This window comes from Uranotaenia lowii, chromosome 2 (genome assembly GCF_029784155.1).
Source record: "Uranotaenia lowii strain MFRU-FL chromosome 2, ASM2978415v1, whole genome shotgun sequence".
NCBI classification, from domain to species: Eukaryota; Metazoa; Arthropoda; class Insecta; order Diptera; family Culicidae; genus Uranotaenia; species Uranotaenia lowii.
Genome location: NC_073692.1, coordinates 245,788,312 through 245,812,986, shown reverse-complemented (window position 1 = coordinate 245,812,986; position 24,675 = coordinate 245,788,312). Strand labels below are relative to the sequence as shown.

At 36.3% G+C, this 24,675-nt stretch overlaps 1 protein-coding gene across 7 annotated transcripts in view; it reads right to left on the bottom strand.

Moving 5' to 3' along the window:
* LOC129744951 (neurotrimin-like) overlaps positions 1-24,675 on the bottom strand; it is a 148,062-nt gene that overhangs the window by 106,872 nt on the left and 16,515 nt on the right. For all 7 annotated transcript variants that reach the window (XM_055737739.1, XM_055737746.1, XM_055737742.1 and 4 more), the window contains exon 2: positions 1,681-2,095. In XM_055737739.1, coding sequence (XP_055593714.1) covers positions 1,681-1,810 — 130 coding nt within the window. In that variant the 5' untranslated portion in view covers positions 1,811-2,095. The remainder of the gene's footprint in view (positions 1-1,680; positions 2,096-24,675) is intronic.

Here is a 24,675-nt window from a genome sequence, read left to right as displayed (position 1 = left end):
TCTTGAACTCTTTCTTATATCTTTTCCTCGATGGAATTCAATCCTGAATTCAATTATTTTGTTTTATACTTTTCATTTCGGATTCTTATTATGAAATCTTAATTGTCAATTGCCATGGGGAAAATTTTTTTTTCTGATTTCGATGAAGCACAAACCATCATTGAAGATAGAATGAAAAATATTTTAAAATCTTCGTTTGAGAAAAAAGTTAATAAATAAATAATAAAAGGAGAATTGAATTTTGCATTGACCAGCTCTTATCAGAGCTTTAATTTTCGATTTGTTGATTAACTCCCCCGCAATGTTTCCACGTGATATATTAACAATTATTGCTTGAAGATACCAGACACTACCTTCTACGCAGATATTATGATTATTTGAAGGCAATATTCTTAACTCATTACCAGTTACCGTAAACTGGGGGAACTTTGACCAGCGGGGTAACTTTGATCAACATGAAATTTTTTGCAGATAATCATCATTAACTATGTATGTATAAAGTTAAAATATCTTAAAACTGCTTACTACGTTTGAAAGCCTATAAACTGAGGTACAAATAAGCTAAATTTGGTTTTTATTAGGAGATTTTTTATGTTACTTAAAATGTAATTTTAAAATCTTAAAATATCTGGTTTTTTAAAGGCTCACAAGCAAACATCTCTCCTGATCAAATTTAAGCATTTAGGAGCAAAAGGGTTGTTAAATGTGAAAGTTAAACTTTTTTCTTGGTTTAAGTTTAGTTTAAGTGTTATTTTTATGGTCCTTTGATGATAATTTTTAGTAATTAAAAAAAATCGGTCATTTTTCACGAAAAAGCCCGTATAGAAAAAAAAATCGCTAAAAACCTTAGAAAATGGAGAAAATGAAGAAAAAAAGAACATGGGAACAGTGCGAGGACCTAGGGAATTGCATTAAGGTAAAATTTCATTTATTTTTGAGGCCAACAAATATTGAGAAATGTTTATATTTTTGCCCCTAAATGTATGCAGCAACATTGCCCATCTTTTGAGTATATTTTTTTCAAAATCATTCAATTGAGTCTGAATAAAAAAATACTGTTATCGATGTTTTAAGCCTTCCATGCTAATTGACATCAAAACAATTATTGTGAAGATGTTGAGATACGTAGAAACCTTAGTGATCAAAGTTACCCCGAATCTCGAAATCTGGTTTTTTAACAAACATTTACTGCGGTACATGTCGTTTGAATTTACTGCAATCAATGATCGATCATGTTTAATACTCCTCACCTCAGTAAGTGTTTTAAAGCTTTTAGATATTACGAATAAGCAATCCTTTCCAAAATATTCAAAAATGAATGAAAAAAGTGATCGAAGTTCTCCCAGTTTAAGATACTTTGTATGTTTCAACTATTATATATTCTCTGGAAACGCATATGTAAAATCGATTCATAGGCTTAATCCGGCCCTGTTCTTAACCCATTTTCTTATATTTCAATTTGGATTTATCGACTTAACAAATGTTCTGCTTGAAACTACACGCTTTTGTTTTGATATCCTTCAATTTTCCATTGAAGGATTGTCATTCAAAACAAAATTCGTTAAAAATTGAATCAGTTCAATTTGCGTCGCTATTATTTAATCATACATTATTAACCATATGTTAATGATTCATAGTGAGAAAAACAAACTTGTTATAATTTAATATCCATTATCTCACCTGTAACTTCTGAGGAAACCGCCGGTGGTGCCGCGTAAAGACAAAATAATAGTGCTAATAGCACTGATTTTAATGTGTTGCTGTTCATTATTTTCACGCCTTTTTTGCTCCTGGCCCGGCTTTCTGGCATATCTTCTTCAAGTGCTTCGGCTTTCGTTTTCACATTTCCTATTCAACCATTCACTGCTGCACTGCTAAAGCCATATCTACACACGGGATCCAGAAAGTCGTCTCGTGGATACAATCGCACTAGCTAGTTCCGCCTTTTCTCCCCGGGGAAGGCTGCTGACTGCATGTTTGGGTTCACATCTGCCCCACTCCACCAGCTCCGGCGCACCGTTTTGTAAAAACACACCTTAGACACCTCTCAACTCGGTTGCTTTAACACGTTGGTTGTGTATACTTTGCTATAATGCTGTGTAAAGAATAAAATTAAATAGTTTTATCCTTCTCATTTACATGTGTTCCGAACGCCAGCTTTGGCTTGCCGCATAACACTTTCACTTTCGCTCCCAGAAGTTTTATCGTACGGATGATTTTGTAGCCGCGAGAATCTTTTCCGGAGTAGCATATCGTTTCACTGATTGTGGGCTATTTTAAAGCAAATTATTTTGGTAGAGGGAAATTCAATTCACAAGGCAATGTATTTTCTTAATTGAAATAAAATTCCTAATAAACAGGGTGGAAACGTGAAAATGATACTTTGTGTGTTGCATAAAACTCAAACAACTAGTTACCGTCAACTGGGGCAACATGCAACAATTTTCAACTTCAATGGCTTCTTAAAAACTTATGTTCACAGTTAATTCTACCCCTTATGCATCAAAAGTTTAAAGGATGATGGGACATCAAATTGGCGTTGTTAGAAAAATTATTGGTTTCTCTAGTTATTTTTAATTTTTGAAAAACATGCGATTTTCACCCTACTCAGAAAATTGGGTAACTTGCAACAAACTTTGTTTTCAATGAAAAATCTTATGAACACGTATGAAAATTTATAGTTTTTAATACAATTACGTTGCTTTAAAGACCATTACGCATGAAAACACCAATTGCAGTAATTTTTTGGTCTGTAAAAACTAATTTTATGAAAATAATGATGCTGCATACATTTAGGGATTAAATAATACTACGAAAAATTCTACAAGCCGAAATTTAAAAAAATAACTGTTTGGATGAATGAAATTTTAATGTTTACAAACGCGTGATGCAGAACATTCATATTCCAGCACATGGAAACGAGATTTACAAGGTGTTAAGCCTAGTCCACACTAGGCAACATGAACTGCGATTTTTGTTGTGAGACGAACTTTGTTGTCTGTTGTTGATGTTGGAAACCTGAGACGGTCTCAGTGTCTCCCGAAGAAAATAGGAGACACTGAGACCGTCTCGAGATGAACCGTCTCCTAGTGTGGACTAGGCTTTAGTTTGATTTGCATTTTTTGCATTTTATCCCAGACACCTGACAACTGAATTATAAAAATATTTATTTAAAAAAATTGAGTGATAGTTCGAAAATTATTTTTACACCAACAGTGTTGGTATAGCATGAGGAAACCAGTAAAAAGTTTTTAGGTAGGAATATTATCAAGCCAATCCGTCATACTGGGTAAAGTATTTTACGACATCGAAAAATGTTAATATTTGCACATTTATTGCTCGATTTTTCAAATTTTAAATGAAAATTTAAAAAAAAAAAACTTTAAAAAACTAGCTTAAGATGCGGGAAATTATGTCATCATCATTTTGTAATTATTAAATGATAACTTTATTGCGATACATTAAATTGGTTCACTGTGGTGTTATAAACATGTTGCATCTAACCCCGCTGTTCCATGATGCCCCGTTTGACGGTTTTTCTCTTCGGAATCAATTTCAATATCATCTAGAATTAGTATAATTTCAAACTAACTACTTAGGTTCAATTTTTTCACCTTGGTATTAAATGACGACTCTTTTGTAGATCTCGATTTCTGCTGAAGACGCATGCAGGTCACAACTTTTTATTCGGAGGAAAAGTTGTTTACTCTGAAGGTAACATCGAACAAGTTAAATGAAGGTGTTCATAGATTATATTTTTGTTATAAACAGGCCGTTAAAAAGTCGTCAAGTGATATCAAAATGCGTTATCTGTGATGGTTTGTGGAAGAATTTCGACGAAAAGAAAATTACTAAAGCTATTAATTTATAGCAGCGCGAAAATAAACAAGAATTACTGTCAAACTGGGCATCATGAAACAGCAGGGTTAGAATTTGTTCATTACAACACTCATTCTTTTTTTTTATTATAATGTAATAAAGTTATCATTTAATGATAAACAAATTATGATGACCTAGATTCTTACATTGTAAGATTTTTTTTTTTTAGTTTTTGATTCTCATTGAAAATTAAAAAAAAAAATGGAACAATAGATCTACAAATTTCAACATATTCTGATGCTGTAAAAAACTGTACCCGGTATGACAGAAGGCTTTATGATATAACCTACAAACCTTATACTGTTGTCCTATAACAACAATGTTGGTGTAGTAATCGTTTGCGAACAGTCACCAAATTTCTTAAAATAAATATTTTCATAATTCAGTTACCAGTCTGGGCTAAAATGTATCTAAATACAAATCAAAGATTCTCCTTTCAAATCTCGCATCCATATGATAGAATATGATTGTTTTGCATAAAGCTTTTGTTATTTTCAATATTCCATCCATCCAAACATTATTTTTCATGAATTCAGCTAGTACAATTTTAGTAATATTTTTTACCCCTTAAGGTATGCAGCACTTTTATACTTTTTCTTTAAAAACATTTTTGACAAAAAAAAATGTAAAATTCAATTCGAACAGAACTGAAAATTACTACAATGGGTGCTTTATGCGTTATGACTTCACAAATATATCGAAAACTATAAATTTTCAAACGTTTTCATCTGATTTACCTATCATTAAAAACAATTGCAACTTATTTTATGCCCCATCAACCTTAAAACTTTTTATGTATAAGCAGTATGATTATCTTTGAACATTCTGTTTTAAGAAGCCATGGACATTGAAATGTGTTGCATGATGCTCATTGACGGTATAACTTTCACCACATTTTCAAAGGCAATTTGCATGCTTGCTTTTCGCCAAATACAGTTTTTGTTTTCAACATAACTTCGTACCATCGCATAAGGCATTGATCGTTCAGAAATGGTGAAAACAGTTTTTGTCTTGTTTCATCAGATCACCTGAATGAACTGCTACGTCACCGGATTTGAACCCACAAATCTTCAGTATCTGGGAATCATGCTAGCGAAGTTAGACGACGTTAAGCATTCAAGGTTGGACACATTTAAACACGTTTGGTGAAGATTTGGGACGAAAAGCCGAACCGTTAGCAAACACCAAGGTGAAAATTTTTAATTTTTGTTGACTGATTTTTTCTATTTGATATTTTTACCCTAACATGACTTGAATGGAATAAAGCCGTAAAACACATTATTTTTGTTGCTTACTTTACATTCATTTTTTAATCCATTTCTTTTACATATGTAAGTAGGTTTTAGATAAAAATCAGGGCAATTTCGGAAAAGTCAGTGTATGTCTGTACTCTAGCAAAGATCACAAATTTGTAACCAAACTAGGGTTTAGCGATGCATGTGAGCGGGGGAAAGTCTGTAAAATCTGTGAACTCTCAGCAAAAATCAGGGCTAAATCTGTATCTGGGTAATGTCAGGACAATTGGTCAAAAGTCTGTGTTTTACAGACCCATCTGGCAACTTAGCATCTAACACCCGATCCAGAATTACCAAAAGAAAAGAGCAGCAACCTTGGGCGCATGCGTAAACGGAAGCTATTGACTCGTTCATTTAATTTGGAACACGGAAACAAAAAAAAACTCATAGAAATTCTCACCGGAAATGTTCTGGAGTTCAGAGCACCTCGAGTGTGCGACGTGTCCAGTTTAATATGCCGAAGAAAAGGGAGGAGCCATGGCCAGAAGTTTGTGAGGTCAGCTTTACATTTCCATTAAATTGAGCTTGAGCTTGCTATCAACTACGTTCCACCTGCGGCCCCTCCTGGCCAATGGCATAGTGATTGCATTACGTGATTGGTTCTAGATAATGAACATTCCACAATGAACCAAATGAAAGGTGCTGGGAACAAGCAACACAATCTCACCGAAATAATTTTGAGAATCACTAACTTTGATATAAAACAATAACGACGCCGGCCAAGTCCATGTAGTCGATAGGAGGAAGGGCAGTGCAGCACATGTGGAGATCTATTTAACGGAGACCGGCTGTTCACCATTGATTCACAAATTTCCACGCTGAATAATTGGAGGAAAAGGTAGTGTGACATGTAAAATCACCTTGGTAGGCGATAAAGCCACTTTGGCCAAAGCTCCTAATACCTTTAAACGGCTTAGTTTCGTATGAAAGTTCCTAATTTAACCTTGAGGCCTTCAAAATATACAAGTCAATATGTAGATTGTGAACTGTATTTATTGGATGTCCTATAGGAAACATCAACCTTTATTTCTCTTGCTATTGTATTAAATATTCTTAAATTGTTTATTTGACTCTATTTCTAAAAAAATTGACATTTGGAAATTTTATGATTTTCAGTACAATAGATTTTCAACTGTGTCCCTAGCAGAACTCAGCCTGAAAAAACTGACTGTCCAAACTTTTGTTGTTATCCTACATGTTTATTTAAAAAAAAAATCAAATATAATGCATATTCACGATTTTCCTTTAAATATCTCGAAATTTCATTCAAAATAAGCTAGGCTTAGCTTTCTAAATTATTGAAATATTATTTATAAGAATGTGAGAATGAATATGGTCAGTATACATTTATGACTTGAGCTACTTAACCCTTTAATGTATAGTGTTGTTTAAAAACAACACTAATCAAATTCCAAATATCTCGAAAACGCGTGGATATTTTTGAGTGATGTATTCACAAAAAATATTTGAGAGATTACTTAAAAGAAATTAGCCCATGGTATTTTTAACGACATTTTAATGTATGTGTGAGGTATCGAACGAAGTATGCGGAAAAATAGCAAAAATCAAATTTACTTATTTTTTGAAAAAAAAAGTATTTTTTGGAAAATCGCTGTTATTTCTTCAGATTTCCAAATGCTAACAAATTGTTTAATCTCAATCAATCACAAACACCTTCCCGCACCTAAATAACAAGGTTTTAAAGAAATTGACAAAATCGTATTGAAATGAACTAAGAATTTCAAAAATCATTTTTCAACTTTGATGGGCCATAACTTTTATAATACTCAAAATAACGACTTCAATCCTGTTGAGTTTTGTTATCCGAATTAAAACGTTATCATTTCACTGAAACAATAACTGCAATTCTCATTTTTAAAAGTCATGCATTAAAGGGTTGAATTGATAAATTTTGTCCTGATCTCCTAATGAAAATAAAGAATTTACAGTTATGCAGAATGTTTGAATAATTATTTATGAGACTTATCGGGCAATCTGTTGCGGTGTTTTCATTGCCTGATGATTCCCTGGAACTTTGGTGTTTGTTTTAAGTGATGAAACGATATATTGAGAAAATCATGACGAAAAGACCAAGAATTTGCAATCTTTTTGCACTTTCCACCCGCCTCCCCACCCTCCAGTGACCACCCGCCAGAAGATATTTGAAGTCTGTTCCTAAAATCCGAACAATCATCAACGGAATTTTTTTTTCAAAGAAAATCTAATACACTACGATTTCTTAAATATTGTTCTTAAATGTTTTGAAAAAACAAAAAAATTTCACCAAAAATAAATGGAGAACGTAAATATATTTCAATATCTTCCATGGTTCCAAAATTTCTATCTTAAAGAAAATTATGGTTAATGGTTAATATTTATGATTTTGTTTCTCTCTTTTTACTCTTCAAATTTGTGAAAATTAAAATTTTTATTGTAGAGTAGAATTTCTCCTTTACTTTTCATGGGCCCTCATGGGTGAAGGGGGAAATTAAAGCAATTAAACCCCTACCCCCTCCCACCCATTTTCTACGGCAGCTCAAATTCACTCTTATCATTGAGTTTTTGATGGTTTGAACTGTAAGCCAAATTAAAATTTTTCAGAGTTAAATTGATTGCTTCCACAGATACGATTTGTGGAAGCAATCAATTTAACTCTGAAAAAATTTGAATAGTTTATAATTTTGAAAAATTTGGACAACATTGTTTATTTTTACAATTATTATGTACAAAACGTTGCATCAACTGTCCTATTTGAGACTACCTCAATGATTTCGACAAACCTATCCAACATAAAAAACATTTGTATTTAGCTGATTTATTCCAGCCAGGCGTAAAACTTATTGTTAGTGCCTTAATTTGGGGAAGCTTAACTAAATCGTTTCACCGACAAATATCCAAGCAATTAGGAATCACAAATGACTAGGTACAAGGTTCGAAACACTTCATGATAAACCCAGTTGCTTATGTTTTCATTCAATTCATGATTTCCCACCCCTCTTCGGACGAAATTCTATCCTTGACAAACGGGCTGCGGGATAAATCATCTACAGTCTGATGGAAAACAGTGCTGTTGGTTGGATAATCTAAAGCTCGGGTCTTCCACGAGCTGACGAGAGGACCTTTGAAGGCCTAGTTCATGCTCTGCTCGGACTTCCATCTCCAGTGAAAAGCTGTCGAGAATCAATCCAATCGATTATGATAGCATGAAACATTTCTGTTAAAAGTCTTTACCGGAGGTTTGTGGATATACAAACAGACACATGTTTCGGTCTGTATTGCACTCGCAAGGGAAATTGTTCCAGTGGCCATATAGTCCACTTCAAACGAGCACCACCACGACCGGGAGAGTTTTCCGACAGATGCTAAGATATCATCGGACGTCATCTGCAGAAGCTGCCTGCTCCTGGTTCAGTGGTATAGATGCCATCAGATTGATTGAAACTAGCCCGGAGTGAATTTCATCGGCAAAAGGACTTTGTTTTGGATCAAGAATTCTGTTGAACATTAAAGTTTAAAATTCTACACGCACTTCCAGCATCGGGTGCGTATTATTGACTCGGCGTGAATGAAAATTCTCTTTGCTTTAATGAAAAGGATAATTCCTTTCCATAATTGGAATTTTTCTCAAAAAATGATTGCTTTACTAAAGACAATTATTTTGTTGTAAAAAGCTAATTTTTATTCAAATCGATTTTTCACGTCAAACAATGGGAATTTCAAGTTAACAATCTTGAAAAATCCTGAATTGAATTATTTTGCACTTATTTTAAAATTTTTATTTTTCAAATTATTTTGCGCCTTTGTGTATGCAGCACATCTACCACCCATTAATGCATAGTCGGTCGGCATTCAACCAGACCGAACTATACGCCAATTTACATGCAGCATGCATGTAAATGCGAGCATGCGAAACATGAAAACTTACTATCCAATGAAAATCAGAACATTTTTCCAAATTTTTATGGTTTTATTAGAAAATTTCACCTTAAAGGTAAGGATGAAAAGCATGTTTTGGTCATGAAAACTTATTTTGTGCGAAATAATCTAATGTGTGATAGTTTTTTAGATTCTAAGCAGTTCTACGGCTCGTCAAGAACTAATATCTGATAAATTAAATGCCGGATTGTTAGCTTTTGGTGAAATGTCGTTCAACCAGACTGAACCGAATCCCTTGAATTCTGTTTTCCAATTTACTTAAGGGAATGTTAGGATTTTTAACATTTAACTATAAAAGATGCTTTATTTTGTTGCTAACTGTCGTTCAGAACGCTACCAGTAAGTAACAAATAAAGGTATTCCGCATTTGAAAAGTGGGTACACTTTGGCTCAACGAAAAAAAATACATTTTTCAAGGATCAGCCATACTCGTTGGGTCCTGCTCGTAAAGCGCCTATAAGTAGGCTCCTACATTTAGAACAAATCGATGTGCATGGCAATTTTTAAAACATTTTGGTTCGACCAGAGTGAACTAGGTGCAAACATATTGATATTAAAATTCAGTTTTTTGCTTATAGTGTAATCAGAAATAGACCAGTAGCCTCGACGTCTTTATAAGAGTCTAAATATGATCATAAAATGACAAAATGAGATATTAAATAAAGTGGTATCAATTGGAAGAGCTGTGAACTTTGAACTCTATTCCCTCGAAATCAAGCTAATGGCGTTCAGTTCGGTCTGGTCGAATCCAGACCAGTTATGTTGAAAACAACATCCGATTTAAAATTTCGAATTATTTAGGAAACGCTAGGTTCCTTATTATGAAAAGTTGTGTCGAAGATTTTGAGAATAAGGCCGAAAAATTATTTATTTATAGATTCTCAAAAAAAAAACAACTTTAGAAACTTGATTAAATACATGCAAACGCAAACATTTTTGTGAAAATCAAGATCTTTATCTGCTAAGATCTTTAAGTTGTTTGAAAATCATCGTTATTATTTAGAGAATGTGAAGAGAATAACGAAACTTTTATTCTTTATGTATGAATAAGAAATTCCATAGTCATTATAGAAATATTAAAAACAAATTGAATTTCAATGAGAGATAACTTTCTTAAAACTGAAAATAACATCTTAAAACGTGTAAAATTAAATAAAATTAAACTATTTTTACTGCACCAGTAATCTATATTTCATAGGGGAAAAATTAAATAATTCAACGAGATCTGTACATGATATCATTTTGATTAGATTCTAGATTAAAGCCTTTAAACATAAGCAAAACATGTTCTTTTATAAAACAAAACAAACAATCAGATGGCATTGCTGTTAACTTTAACGAAATAACTTTAGTTTAAACCGTTATTTTGAAGCATTCAGTTGAAGTAGTTGAACATATTTAAAATTTAATATAACCTTCGTATTCTCTCTTTAAATAATTAATAAAAAAAAATCTCGCGTGAACTTTCTTTACGTCGCACACAGGAGTATTTTACCTCAAATCCTGGCCAAAACCTCGAAATTAAAATTTGAGAAAAAATATTTTTTTTTAGGTTTTTTGGTTGTTAGATAGTTGTTGTATACTAGTATTGTCGATTTTAAACCATCGGTATAGTGAGTTCGTAATTTTATTTATTTATTTCGTCAATCAGTTGTAGACTACGTTTACAATTTACTCATACAAAAATTTTCTTAACCACTATTTTGTAAATGTCTTCTGTTCAACACTTTTCTTATTGCAGCTCTGGACATGGTTATGTCAATATGTACACAATATTGATTATAAGTTTTCATCATTTGGTTTACAGGTTTGTTGCTGGCGTACATGGTTCGTTGAGACTCAGCTTGAAATAAGTTTCTGGTTCTTAGTATGCGTGAGGGTGTGTAAAAGTTCAAGTTTTCTAGCAAGTATTCTGATTTTACACGTTGGGAGATAATATCGTTAACAAAGGAAATCATAGCAACGTCTCTTCGTTTTTCAAGCGTTTCAATATTGATTAACATGCATCGTGCTTCATATGATGGAAGAATTAAAGTGGAACTCCAGCCCAGCTTTCTTAGTGCAAACAGTAGAAATTGTTTTTGAACCGATTCTATTCTTGTAACATGAGTGGGCTGATACGGGCACCAAACTACACTACAATATTCGAGTATAGATCTTACATACGATATGAAAAGTGTTTTTATTGTATAAGGGTCCTTAAAGTGATAACAGAATCTTTTGATAAACCCTAACATACTGAAAGCTTTATTAATAATCGTGTTAAAATGTTCAATAAAAGTTAGTTTGGTGTCCAGTATTACACCTAGGTCCCTAATTTTGTTACATCTTTCAATCTGCTGCTGCCCTAAAGTAAAATTAAAATCATGATGGTTCAGTTTTCTAGAGTAAGATATAATGTTGCACTTTTTAATATTGAGATCTAGCAGACTTTTTGCACACCAAGTGTAAAAAATATCAATATCATCCTGAAAATGCTGTAAATCCATTCTGTTACGTATCTCCATGTACAGTTTCATATCGTCGGCATAAATGAGTACTTTGACGCTATTTAATACTAAATTGACATCGTCAACAAAAATTATAAATAACAAGGGGCCCAAGTGAGATCCTTGTGGAACACCAGAAGTGACCTGTATTTCTGTCGAGATTTTTCCTTTAAAACGGACTACCTGCGTTCGATCCGACAAATATGACTCGATCCATTTTAAAAGTGAAGTTGATAATCCTATACGTTTTAGTTTAAAAAGTAGCAATGAAATGTCAACTCTATCAAACGCCTTACTAAAATCTGTATATAAAGTTTCAACAAAATTACATCTGTCCATAGCTCCAAGCGAGAAGTTCACAAATTCTAATAGGTTGGTAGATGTTGATCTACCTTTGAAAAAGCCATGTTGGTTATTGGAGATGCGATTATTTACTTGATTGAACATCTTTTGATTCACAATCGCCTCAAACATCTTTGGGATACATGAGATAATAGCAATGCCTCGATAATTTTTTATATCTGATCGTTTACCAGATTTAAATATTGGGATTAAAAATGACTTTTTCCAGGCTATCGGAAAGACTCCTGATTTAAGAGATAAATTGAAAAGCCAAAATAGTGGATTAACAAATGAAGTAGCAAATTTTTTAAGTAATAGTGGAGGTATTTGATCAGGGCCTGGACCTTTTTTGTCATCAAGACTATTGAGGGAACTTAAAATTTCTTGCACAGTAATATTTTCAACACTAACGTCATTTACTCGTTCAGGAAGATATGAAAAATAATTTAAGTCTGGAGAAGCATTAGATTTTTTGTAAATATTTTGGAAAAAACGAGCAAACTGGTTACAAATCTCTTCACTGTCAGATCCATCAAAGTCTTCAAACTGCATACGTGATGGAAAATTAGATGTTTTCATTTTTTCATTTGCATAGCTAAAGAAGGTTTTAGGATCGGATTTAATATTGCTCTCTACTCTTGCGTTGTAACTGTTATATGCTAGCGATATTTCTACATCAAGTACTCTGCAAATTTCTTTGTATGCGTTCAGATTGTGCGAATTTTTATTTTTCTTATAGGCTTTATGTGCTTTTTGCTTTTTATTTTTGAGTTGTTTTATATCACGTGTGTACCATGCTGGATGTTTATAGCTTGTCAGTATTCTTTTCTTTCTCTTAGGCACGAGTTCGTCAATAATTGTATATAGATTACTACTAAATAAACCAGCAGCTACATTCATATCTGATTCATCTTTCAAAAGATTTTGCCAATTAATATCATTGAAACGCATATCAAAATCAGAATAATTCAGGTTTTTAAAATCGTATACGAGTTCAATATCGGCACCACTAGGGCGCTGTCTATATAGATCAGTAAAAAGTGAATACTCTATTGCAGTATGAAATTTTTCGTTTTTCCATAATGGATCTGCAGCTTCTTCAATACAAAAATCTTCCGTGCAGTTGGTGAACAATAGGTCTAAAAAGCGGTTTTGCTGGTTGCGAACATGATTAATTTGATGAAATCCTAGTTCACTTATTTTATCAAAAATAAAATGTAATGTTACGTTCTCACCTATAACCGGTTGCAATATCGATGAGTTTTCAACATCTTCAATAAAATCAATGGAATTCTGGTTAAAATCACCATAAATATGTATTTTAGTCTCAGGTTTCAATGATTCAATTATGGTTTCAGCAGTCCGGAAAAACTTTTCATATGAGTCTTTTTTAGCCATATCTGGAGGGAAATACACAGATACAAGAATATGTATTTCTTCATGAATCATAATTTTAACCCAGACATCTTCATACTCGGCGCATTTATTGCTAGGAAGCTGTTCAGAGGAAAGATTGCCATCAATTGCGATAAGTACACCACCACCAGACTCTTTGTCAGTTGATCCGAAATCGCGGTCACTTCGAAAAACATTGAACCGGCTTCCAAAAACTTCTTCGCTCTTTATATCTTCAGACCAATTTGTTTCTGTAGCTAAAATAATGTCATACGAGCAGCCATTAACTTTTTTTAAAATTTCATGAATTTTTCTTGCACTCCGCATTCGATTAAAATTTTGACAATAAATCATTGTCTCTTTAAAGTTAGTTACCTCTCCTTGATGGAGAGTCGTCGATTCTTCAAGATGATTGTTGTCCTCCAAGGGGTCTGTCAATTTCTGGCAAAACACGAATGTCTGCATGTACAAGCCTGACATGGAGCAGTCGATGACGTTTGCACAGCCACGGGTTCGTGCCCTGGGACAAAAGATGAACTGCATACTGGGGCCGAAAAAGTTCCAGACGGTGACAAATTAAACGGGCGCGGAGCGATAGGTGTTGAAACTGTTGATGCAGCACTTGTTGGGTACGGATTAAGAATTTCACCCCTTTGAAAGTGAATTGGTCGATGACTGGGTGGAGGTCTGGAGAATTGAACCTTCGCTGCAGCAAGAAGCTCACGGTCAGTAGGTGTTTGAATGTAATTGTTGTTGTTGTTGTTTCTGTTGCTGTTGTTGTTAATGTTGTTATTGTTGTTATTGCTGTTAAAGTTGAGGTTGGGATTGTGGTACCGATTTTTATTGTAGTTGTGGCTATTTTTATTATGACTGTTCGAGTTGTATTCCCTTTTTCTTTGTTTTTTTCTTATTTTTGCCGCATCTGCCTTTTTTTGCTGTAGTAAGCGCCTCTTTTTTCGCTCGTCATATTCACTCCAGTCAGCTTTCCAAATTTTAGTGGTCCCTAATAGTCGCCATCCTGAGCTATCAGCATTTACTAAATCCAATTCATAATCTAAGCTTGGCAGTGAATCAGGCAAAGTGGGAGCCTGAACAATCTTCGATTTAAGCTCATCAACATTCGATGACAATATTTTTAGTTCACCAATAATGTCGATTTCAAGCAAAGGATTGTTATGCATCGTACAAATGGCTGCTGATTCGATGCTTCGCTGATTAAGCTGACAAATGTCATTGTTGATGATGGTCAGCGATTGATTAATGTATTTTTTTAAATTTGAAGAGGATGAATTTATGGAGGCCATCTGTTCCTTAAGATCGTTAAGCAAAGTTTCTATGCTCTCCAAAATTTGCTGGATATCGCTCGGTCTTTCACCTTTCTGCGCAAGCCGGTGCATCACCTCGGTGTTTTCATTTATTTGCTTCGTTAGCAGCTTCTGTTGCTCAGCAAGCGCATTAAAATCAAACGTTGTGGATACCAGCGACTGGCATGACTCACAGCATGGAAGTAAAAACGAGGATGGATCCACCGTTTTTTTGTCAAATTTCTTGATGCGGAGTGAGCCACGCAGGGACGATACCCCCACACAGGAGGGGTGAAATGACCGGGTGCACCCGACACATGACCACAGCACTTCAGCGGAAGAATCAGCTTCACACACTTCGCAAACTTTACTCATTTTTTTTTATATATATTATTGTTATTATAACACCGGCACAGAAAGAAAAAAAGCGCTCACTTGCGAAAAGTACTAGAAGCAAAAAAAAAAAACAATTAATTAATTATAACGCGCGGGCCGGGAGCGGGTTAAAAACGCGTCCAAACTGATTGACGAATCGATAGCAATAATGGCATAACTCGAAACATTGATGTATCAAAATGATAAATTTTGTCTTTCAAAATTTGGTGTAAACACGTTCAATAACAGACTGCGTAACACGCAGAATAATGTGACTATTAACAAAATTTATTCTACAAATCTTCAGTTTTAATATTACCAATGAATTGTGGTTGAAATTAAGTTCATTTCTTGATAAACACATGAAGTAGAGAAGCTAAAGTAAATAGTGCAATGTTTTTTAACAAACATATATTGTTTTTTAATTAATTAGCGTTGAAGTTTATCTTCCGGGCTCCGCCGGGGAAAATTTCATATAACGCACGAATGCTTCTAACTTCCTTAAACATGTCCAAAAGAAAAATCGTGCGCATACTTGCGAACTCGAGCTATTTTCAATTTTGAAATCTAAAAATTTGAGAGATTTTTGTCCCTAATTTTTTTCAGATAGCGAGTATGCCATGCATTTACTTTGTGTTATACAAACGTTTTTTATTGCGTTTGATTTGTTTGTTTAATAAATGGTGTTTTTCATCATTTCTGATAGTTGAACGGCTGGTTTGCTCCGAATTTACTCGAAAAAAAACATTTTATAAGGGTGCAGCAAGTGACTCAAAAAGACCAAAATTAGGAAATTTGAAATTTTGGTTAAAAATGAGTTGTGTATACTTGAAAACAACGAAAAAAAGATTTTTAATCATTTTAAAGAGAAAAACAGGTTTTGGCCAACTTTTTCCATAGAGTACTCCTATGTGCGTCGTATGAAACAAGATGTAAACAAACAGTTTTATTACAAAAAAATACAAAAACTGACATAAACTAGTCGCTACTTCTTTCCATTTCGAATATTTGCAGTCTGGACAACATATTCTATATGTGAAATACAAATTTTAAAGTTGTTTTGATAACTTTTGCAGCAGTTTTCTGTGAAGATGTTTCATACGACGTGATGAAAGCTCACGCGAGAAATACGTTGCACAGCTAACGTTTGTTTATCACCATTCCATCATTATTTAGACATCCTTCCTATCCAATTGAAATCTTAAGTATAAAGAAAACGACATAAGTTGTTTGAATGCTGGCAAATAACCATCAAATCTATCTAGCTTTTCGTTTCTGAGCAACGGTTGTCAGTTTAATTTCAATGTTCACAGTCTTGTATCGGTAGAATATAATTGTGACAATGGATACATGAATGCATAATCATATTTTATGGAAAAACTCAATAAGCTCACGATCAACCAAAAATGTTCTCGATACACGAACCCATCGATTACGGGATGACCGATTGCTAGTTTCGTCTTTTGTTGAAATATAAAAAAGAGGGCGGATATCATGACAGACCGGATGGTGTAATCATAGGTCTCAAATCAGTGCCCGTTCGATACATTTTTCCCGACAAGAACCCCAATATTACAACTACTCCAGTCACGCTGTAGAAAACGCTTGCTGTCGATAGACGAACATGTTTCCAACTTTCCACGTTTCCTGGAAGGCGCTTATAAATTATATATGATTGACAACCGGAGCAGCAGGTCTAAATCCTTGCGGCATTTTCTTCCTCCTGCTTTCGTTTGGCTCGGTTCGCAACAAACTGTTCACCTGGCCCGAAAAAAAGGTTCTTCCTTCTTCGATGTGCGTTGAAGACCTACTGAAATGGGTGCTATGTGCTGCATCACAATGGGAAAGTTCGGTTGGAAATGAAGCCTAAAACTAGCTAACCAAATTTCCTAAAACTCTGTTTCATAGAAAACCAGCAGAATTGAACCAAAGATCTTCTCATTTAAGAATTGAATTTATTTATTTATTTAGGAACCAGGATAGTTAAAATTTAGAACATAGTATAGGTACTAATACTCAAAATTTCAAAAAAAAAAACAACCCTAGTAACACAGATTAAGCCAACTAGCTTTTGAAAATTTTATTAAGGTTTTATTATGACATATTAGCTCATCTAGTTTTATAACTATTTTATTATAGTCATGGAAAATGATTATATTCTTGATTCAACTATTTGATTCTAGGTTGTTCTGAAAACGCTTACATAAAATGTTTTTCTACTGTTTAAGTTATTTAGAAAGAGTTCTAAATGCTCTATTAAAACTCCAATAAAACATAAACTTAGAAGTTTGATTCAAGCTTTATTTGCATGTTTCATTAGACTGAGTCGATTTGGGGTCATTTTTGAAATTCTCAAACCCTGGGGTCTAAAATAGGGTTACCAGACGTACTCTTGTAAGAGTACATGTACTCTTTTTCGATCAAGAAATGACCGTACTCTTCTTTTTGTGCAATTTTACGAAATGTACTCTTTTTTTTGGTGAAAGGAATTAAATAAAATTTTGTTCCATCGAATATCCATTGTTTATGCATTCGTTACACAACACTTCAGTTTTGCTTCTTTTGTTGAATGTTTTAAAGGATGGAGAGCAATGGATGGATTCAAGAGTACATTCACGATTTCAATCGACATTTTTCGTTCAAATTTGGCGCCTTTGAGTATGCTATGAACTCTCGTACAGTTGACAATATGCATAACAACAACTTGCTCAAAAGCATAGTGAACAAATATTCAAAAAGCGCACGAAGAAGCAATAATGTGTCTAAATATTGAAAAAAAAATTGTCTATGAAAATCTGTTTTTAAAAAGCAGTTTTTCATCAACTTTAGAGTGTTTTCTCAGCAAAGAATCGAAAACTTTGAATAACCAAACTTAAAATTCTGAGCATTTGTCATGTAAGTCACATATCTGGCAACAAATTGACGGTTTTTGAGTAACTTCTAACAGCGTGGTTTTTGAATAAATGACGTATGTCTTTACAATTTTGATTTTTTTTCCTAAATGTACTCTTTTTGGCGTTGCAGGATATGGTAACCCTAGTCTGAAACGCTTTATCTTGGTCCAAAACTCATCTATTGTTTTTAGCAGAATTTTTAAGTAACGTTTACATGAGTAAATCTGAACTTTTAGTTTTGTTTGGTAAAATTGAATATTTGTACTGAAAAATCAACATCATGTTTGCTTCTTCTGTAGAACCAAGCCAGTTGGTGGTGTTTGTGCCAATTTATTTATTCTCCAATGAAAATTTTCAACTGAATAACTTTGTTGAAAAGCGTACCTTTGTATGTTATTAGGCAAAAAAGTTAGACCCAGTCTAATGCTTTATAAAGGCTCGCGGTGCGTGTTTTTATAACCTAATAAATTTAGGTGACAGTTCTCGATAAAGATGTCAAAACAGGACACGCTTACGCTAGATTGCACATATTTGAATTGGAATTCCTCTCTTTACTCATTTTACCACAGAGTACCAGAGTTCGGCCTGGAGCCCCAACCGTGTGTAAAAATACCAACCATGATTTCAAAATAAACGAAGCCATTTTTGCAACTCAGCTAAGAGTCGTTACCGGTACTTTTATTTTTTTTCATTTTTTCTACACGTTCTGACAATAGTACCTTCAACGAATGAAAAATGCACTCAAAGCCAAATATATTTTCAGTCACCCATCGGGTATCAAAATAATTCTATGATTTTTCGGTTTTTGGCCTGTATTTGTTTTTGTCGACATAAAAATCACTATCTCAAGACAAAATTGAAAACAAATAAAATATAGAATAAATTTCTATGATGAACACAAATTTAAAGATTCGTTCAGTATTATTTCTTTCAAAAAATTGTTGTCTAGGTAGGATCGATGAAAAATTGATGAATGGTGTTATCGGATATCTGTAAGACTATAATTGAAGGGAGGAATAATTGAAGAATTTATAAAATTTTGATATCGAGTTGTTTTCAAATGCCTATTCCTATTTCCTTAAATTCTAAGAAGTGTCCGGATAACCTCCATGCAATTACTCTGTTCTGCCTAAGAGACCAAATTTCGTATTTGGAAGCTATTCCAATTTTCGAATATTTTCGGAAGTAGGTACTGAAGTGCTATCCTGGCAGGAATGATGTTTACGTTCTAGAATTTCGCAATGTTTGAACGAAGATGGGTGGTGAAATTTTCAATTGATTAGATTTTGAATGCTTCGTTATGAATGAAATTTGATAAAAAAAAATCTGATTCTAAACGAAAAGCGCTGTTTATCCATTCAAGGGGTATCATAAATGAACACATCGTACAGAAGTCCTGCGGCAAATGTTAACTTAACTATTTTTGAAAATATAATTCATATTACACTAGACACATAATTAAACTCTTATATTACCTTTCTCTTCATACAATTAAGCAATGTTTGCTTTTTTTCCCAAACAAAATCAGTGGCTCAATACAAAACGATTATTAAATGAGGCAACATTCCCAAAAGAAAAAGATTTCGTTTAAAGAGCATATAGTTCCTGCTGCAAATTTCATTTTTGCTTTTTCTACACCCCAAAAAAATGAAAACTAGCAGAACTTTGTTTAGGTGCGATATGAAAGTAAATTTTAAGTTATTTATGTTCTGAGTGTTCTCAACTGTTGACAAATAAAATGACAACAGCTGAGTTACTTAGCTAAGAGCCATTAAGCCTAGTCCACACTAGGAGACGGTTCGTCTCGAGACGGTCTCAGCGTCTCCCATTTTCTTCGGGAGACACTGCGACCGTCTCATTTTTCCAACAACAACAACAGACAACAAAGTTCGTCTCATAACAAAAATCGCCGTTCATGTTGCCTAGTGTGGACTACACAGAAAAAAATCTGAATCCTAAACAGCACTGAAATAGAAAACCTTTATTATTACATGACGTGGAACGCGATTTATTAATGTAAATTTACAGAATAAAAAAAGTTGAATCCTTAACAGCACTGAATTCTAATGACACGAACATAACTTGACACGGAACACGATTATTTGATGTAAATCTACATCACATATGATGTAAATAAAAAGAAGCATCACATATGACGGAATTTTCAATTCGAATTCAATATTACACGTCTCAAATATTTTACATGTCTTTCATATTTTACAGGTCTGTTGAAGTTTATAGACGTGTAATATTCAACTTGCACTGAAAATTCCATTATATGTGATGCTTTTTTTTCGTTACATCATATGTGATGTAATATTACAACATTTTCGGGTCACACAAAATTCTTAACAGCACTGAATTAGAAATTTCTTAAAATTACACGACATGGAATTTTATAGGACATTGAATTTGAATTTAATTAATATTACAATACACTGAACGCGATGATGTCATGTAAAAATACAAACTGTCGAAAACAGGCAGACACAAATGTCAACAAAGTGTTGCGTCAAGTCGTGCCCAACAATATTTTATTGAAGAAGGTTTTCCGCGATTAAGTTAATCAATCTTGCTGGTTCCTGGAGATCTTCGAGAGGCAGGAATAGGAAAAGGACCATACAGAAAAATGTAAACAAACTGTTAGGTCAAGTCGTGCACCAAAATATTTTGTCTAAGCCTTTTCCTCGCGCGTGAGTAAGCTTTTCGGTTTTGATGGTTCCCGGAGATCTTTGAGCAGCAGGGATGCGGTTCTGGAAGTTGCTGCATGATACCCAAATTTGGATCCGGTACTTAGGGGAAGATTGGCTAGTGAAGTAGACAATGTGCAACTCGAGACCCCATACACCCAACCTTCGGGTAGTGGTCATATCACCTCTTGTCTGCAACTCCGATTCTCTACCTCCCCGTGGTACTAGCTGGGGTGCGAGCAACCTTAGCGGAGATCGGGTACCCAACCCCGGTGGATGCTTTGGTCGCATGCAGAATGAGTTAGGGGGCTTCGTACGCGTCTGTTCTCCATGTTAGGGGCGGCGTGCGGAGTGCAACAACGTCCTGGTGGTGTTCGGGACCCAAAACAGCAACATCACGACGGTCCTCCTGCGAGATAGTGGGGTTAGCTGCGGGCCTTGCGAGCCTGTGACTACAAAAAACATAAGCAACGAACAACGAACAACAAATTTCGGATGGAAATCGGCAAAGACCCACGCGACGAAAAGGGACTAGCGATTGGAAACTTGGAACATGGAACTGCCGATCTCTAAATTTTGTGGGCAGTACCCACGTGCTCTCCAACGAATTGAAGAGCCGCAAATTCGACATCGTAGCGCTGCAGGAGGTATGCTGGAAGGGCTCCACGGTACGAACGTATCCAGATGGTCGTGCCATCTACCAGAGCTGCGGCAACACACACGAGCTTGGAACAGCTTTTATAGTGATGGGAAAGATGCAAAAGCGCGTGATCGGGTGGTGGCCGATCAACTCACGAATGTGCCGGTTGAGAATCAAGGGCCGGTTCTTCAACATCAGCATCATCAACGTGCACAGCCCTCACCTCGGAAGTACCGGTGACGACAAAGACGAATTTTACGCGCAGCTGGAGCGTGAATACGACCGTTGCCCAAAACATGATATCAAGATCGTCATCGGGGATTTCAATGCTCAGGTCGGCCAGGAGGAGGAATTTAAACCGACAATTGGAAGGTTCAGCGCGCACCAGCTGACCAACGAAAACGGCCTCAGACTCATTGATTTCGCCGCCTCCAAACGAATGGCCGTACGTAGTACCTTTTTTCAGCACCGCCTCCCACACAAGTACACCTGGAGATCACCGTACCAAACTCAATCACAGATCGACCACGTTTTGATCGACAGCCGGCACTTCTCGGACATCATCGACGTCAGATCCTGTCGGGGCGCCAACATCGAGTCGGACCATTATCTGGTGATGGTGAAGATGCGCCCAAAACTCTCCGTAGTGAACAACACGCGAAACCGGCGCCCGCCTCGGTTAAACATCGCGCGACTGAAGCAACCTGAGGTCGCGGCAGACTACGCGCAATCGGTCGAAGCAGCGCTGCCGGCAGAGGGCGAGCTTGACGAAGCCCCTCTCGAGGACTGTTGGTATACCATCAAAACAGCCATCAACAGTGCTGCGGAGAACGTCATCGGTTATGTGGAGCGATCTCGACGGAACGACTGGTTCGACGAGGAGTGTAGGAGGGTGATGGACGAAGAGAATGCCGCGCGGGCGGCAGTCGTGCAAAGAGGCACCCGTCGAAATGTGGAAAATCACCGACAGCGGAAGAGGCAGCGAGTCCGACTTTTCCAGGAGAAAAAGCGCCGCCTGGAGGAGGAGGAGCTCGAGGAGCTGGAGCAGCTGCATCGTTCCCAAGAAACACGAAAGTTCTATCAGAAACTCAACGCATCCCGCAAAGGCTTCGTGCCGCAAGCCGAAATGTGCCGGGATAAGGACGGGGGTATCCTGACGGACAATCGTGAGGTGATCAAAAGGTGGAAGCAGCACTTCGATGAACACCTGAACGGCGCACATGCAGGAGATCAAGACGGTGGGGGAAGGTACATCGCCGGCGTAGCCAACGACGAAGAGGAGCCACTCCCAACGATGAGTGAAGTTAAGGAAGCCATTTGCCAGCTGAATAGAAACAAGTCGGCTGGAAAGGATGGCATCGCAGCTGAACTCATCAAAATGGGCCCGGACAGGTTGGCCGATTGCCTACACCGGTTGATAGTCCGGATCTGGGACATAGAACAGCTACCGGAGGAGTGGAAGGAGGGGGTAATATGCCCCATCTACAAGAAGGGCGACAAATTGGACTGTGAGAACTACCGAGCGATCACTGTCCTCAATGCCGCCTACAAAGTGTTGTCCCGAATCCTACTCCGCCGCCTCACGCCACAAGCAAACAGATTCGTGGGAAGTCATCAGGCCGGCTTCATGGAGGGACGGTCTACGACGGACCAGATATTCACATTACGGCAAATCCTCCAAAAATGCCGTGAACACCAAGTCCCTACGCATCATCTATTCATCGACTTCAAAGCCGCATACGACACGATCGACCGTAACGAGCTATGGAAAATCATGGACGAGAACGGCTTTTCCGGGAAGCTAATCAGACTGATCAAGGCGACGATGGATGGAACGCAGTGCTGTGTGCGGATTTCGGGTGAATTGTCGAGTTCATTCGAATCGCGCAGGGGGCTTCGACAAGGTGATGGTCTATCCTGCATGATGTTCAACGTGGCGCTAGAAGGTGTTATTCGACGAGCGGTGGGCGAAATGCGGGGCACGATTTTCAACAGATCCAGTCAACTTATCTGCTTTGCCGATGACATTGATATAGTCGGCAGATCATCTGCGGCGGTGGAGGAGATCTACCGCAAACTGAAACGCGAAGCAGGAAGGATTGGGTTGATGATTAATACGTCCAAGACGAAGTACATGCTGGCCTGCGGATCCGTGACCGACCGAACCCGCTTGTCCAGTAATAACAAGGTTATGATCGACGGCGACGAGCTGGAGATAGTCGAAGACTTTGTCTATCTCGGCTCACTGGTGACCGCAGACAATGACACCAGCCGTGAGATCCGGAGGCGAATTATCAGCGGAAGTCGTGCCTACTATGGACTCCACAAGCAACTGCGGTCGAGAAGACTTTGCCCTCGTACGAAGTGTAACCTGTATATGACGCTTATTAGACCGGTTGTTCTCTACGGGCACGAGACATGGATATTGCTCGAGGAGGACCTGCGTACACTCGGAGTATTCGAGCGACGAGTGTTAAGAACCATCTTTGGCGGCGTACAGGAGAACGGAGTGTGGAGGCGAAGGATGAACCACGAGCTCGCGCGACTCTACGGCGAACCCAGTATCCAGAAGGTGGTGAAGGCTGGCCGGATACGCTGGGCTGGACATGTTGCGAGAATGCCGGACGACTGTCCTGCAAAACAGGTGTTCGCTACGAATCCGGTAGGAACAAGACGAGCGGGGGCGCAACGAGCGAGGTGGTTAGACCAAGTGGAGCGTGATCTGGCGAACGTGGGGTGCCCGAGAAATTGGAGAACGGTTGCTATGAACCGAGTGAATTTTAGGAATTATGTTCGTCAAGTTATGTCGTGAGACGGAATACTATGTAAATAAAATAAAAATAAACTTAGGGGAAGAAAATAATTGTGTGAATGTGGCTCCTAATTAAATAAAATTGTGAGATGAAAAAATTTTGCCGCTTGATAAAATAAATTATATTTATAATAAAAAGATTTTATTTTCATTAACAGCTGAGAAAATTCCATTATTTAATCATAATAACAATAAATAAAACAAAACAAATTCCAATTGGAATGTTTTTCTTTTGAGATTCAGTGGTTTTATAATTTACATCTTTTTTATTTTACACGTTGCAAAATTTTACATCATTTTTCATTTTACATGTTGTAGAATTTTACTGGCGTGTAATTTCCAACAAGCACTGAAAATTCCGTCATATATGATGCTTCTTTTTATTTACATCACATTTGATGTGATTTTACAGATTTTTTTCGTTGTGTGTAGGCTTTAGATGGTACTGTTTTTAGGCCAATTTTTAACGTTTTTCAAAATGGCCGACGTTTCAAATTTTTACACACGAATTCGACACATATTTGTTAGGGGCCCGTTCTCTGGTTCTCTGTGATTTTACCCCAAATTGTTTTTTCAATAGTTGTAATCACAAATTGATGTATAAGATACGAGATAAAAATGTAG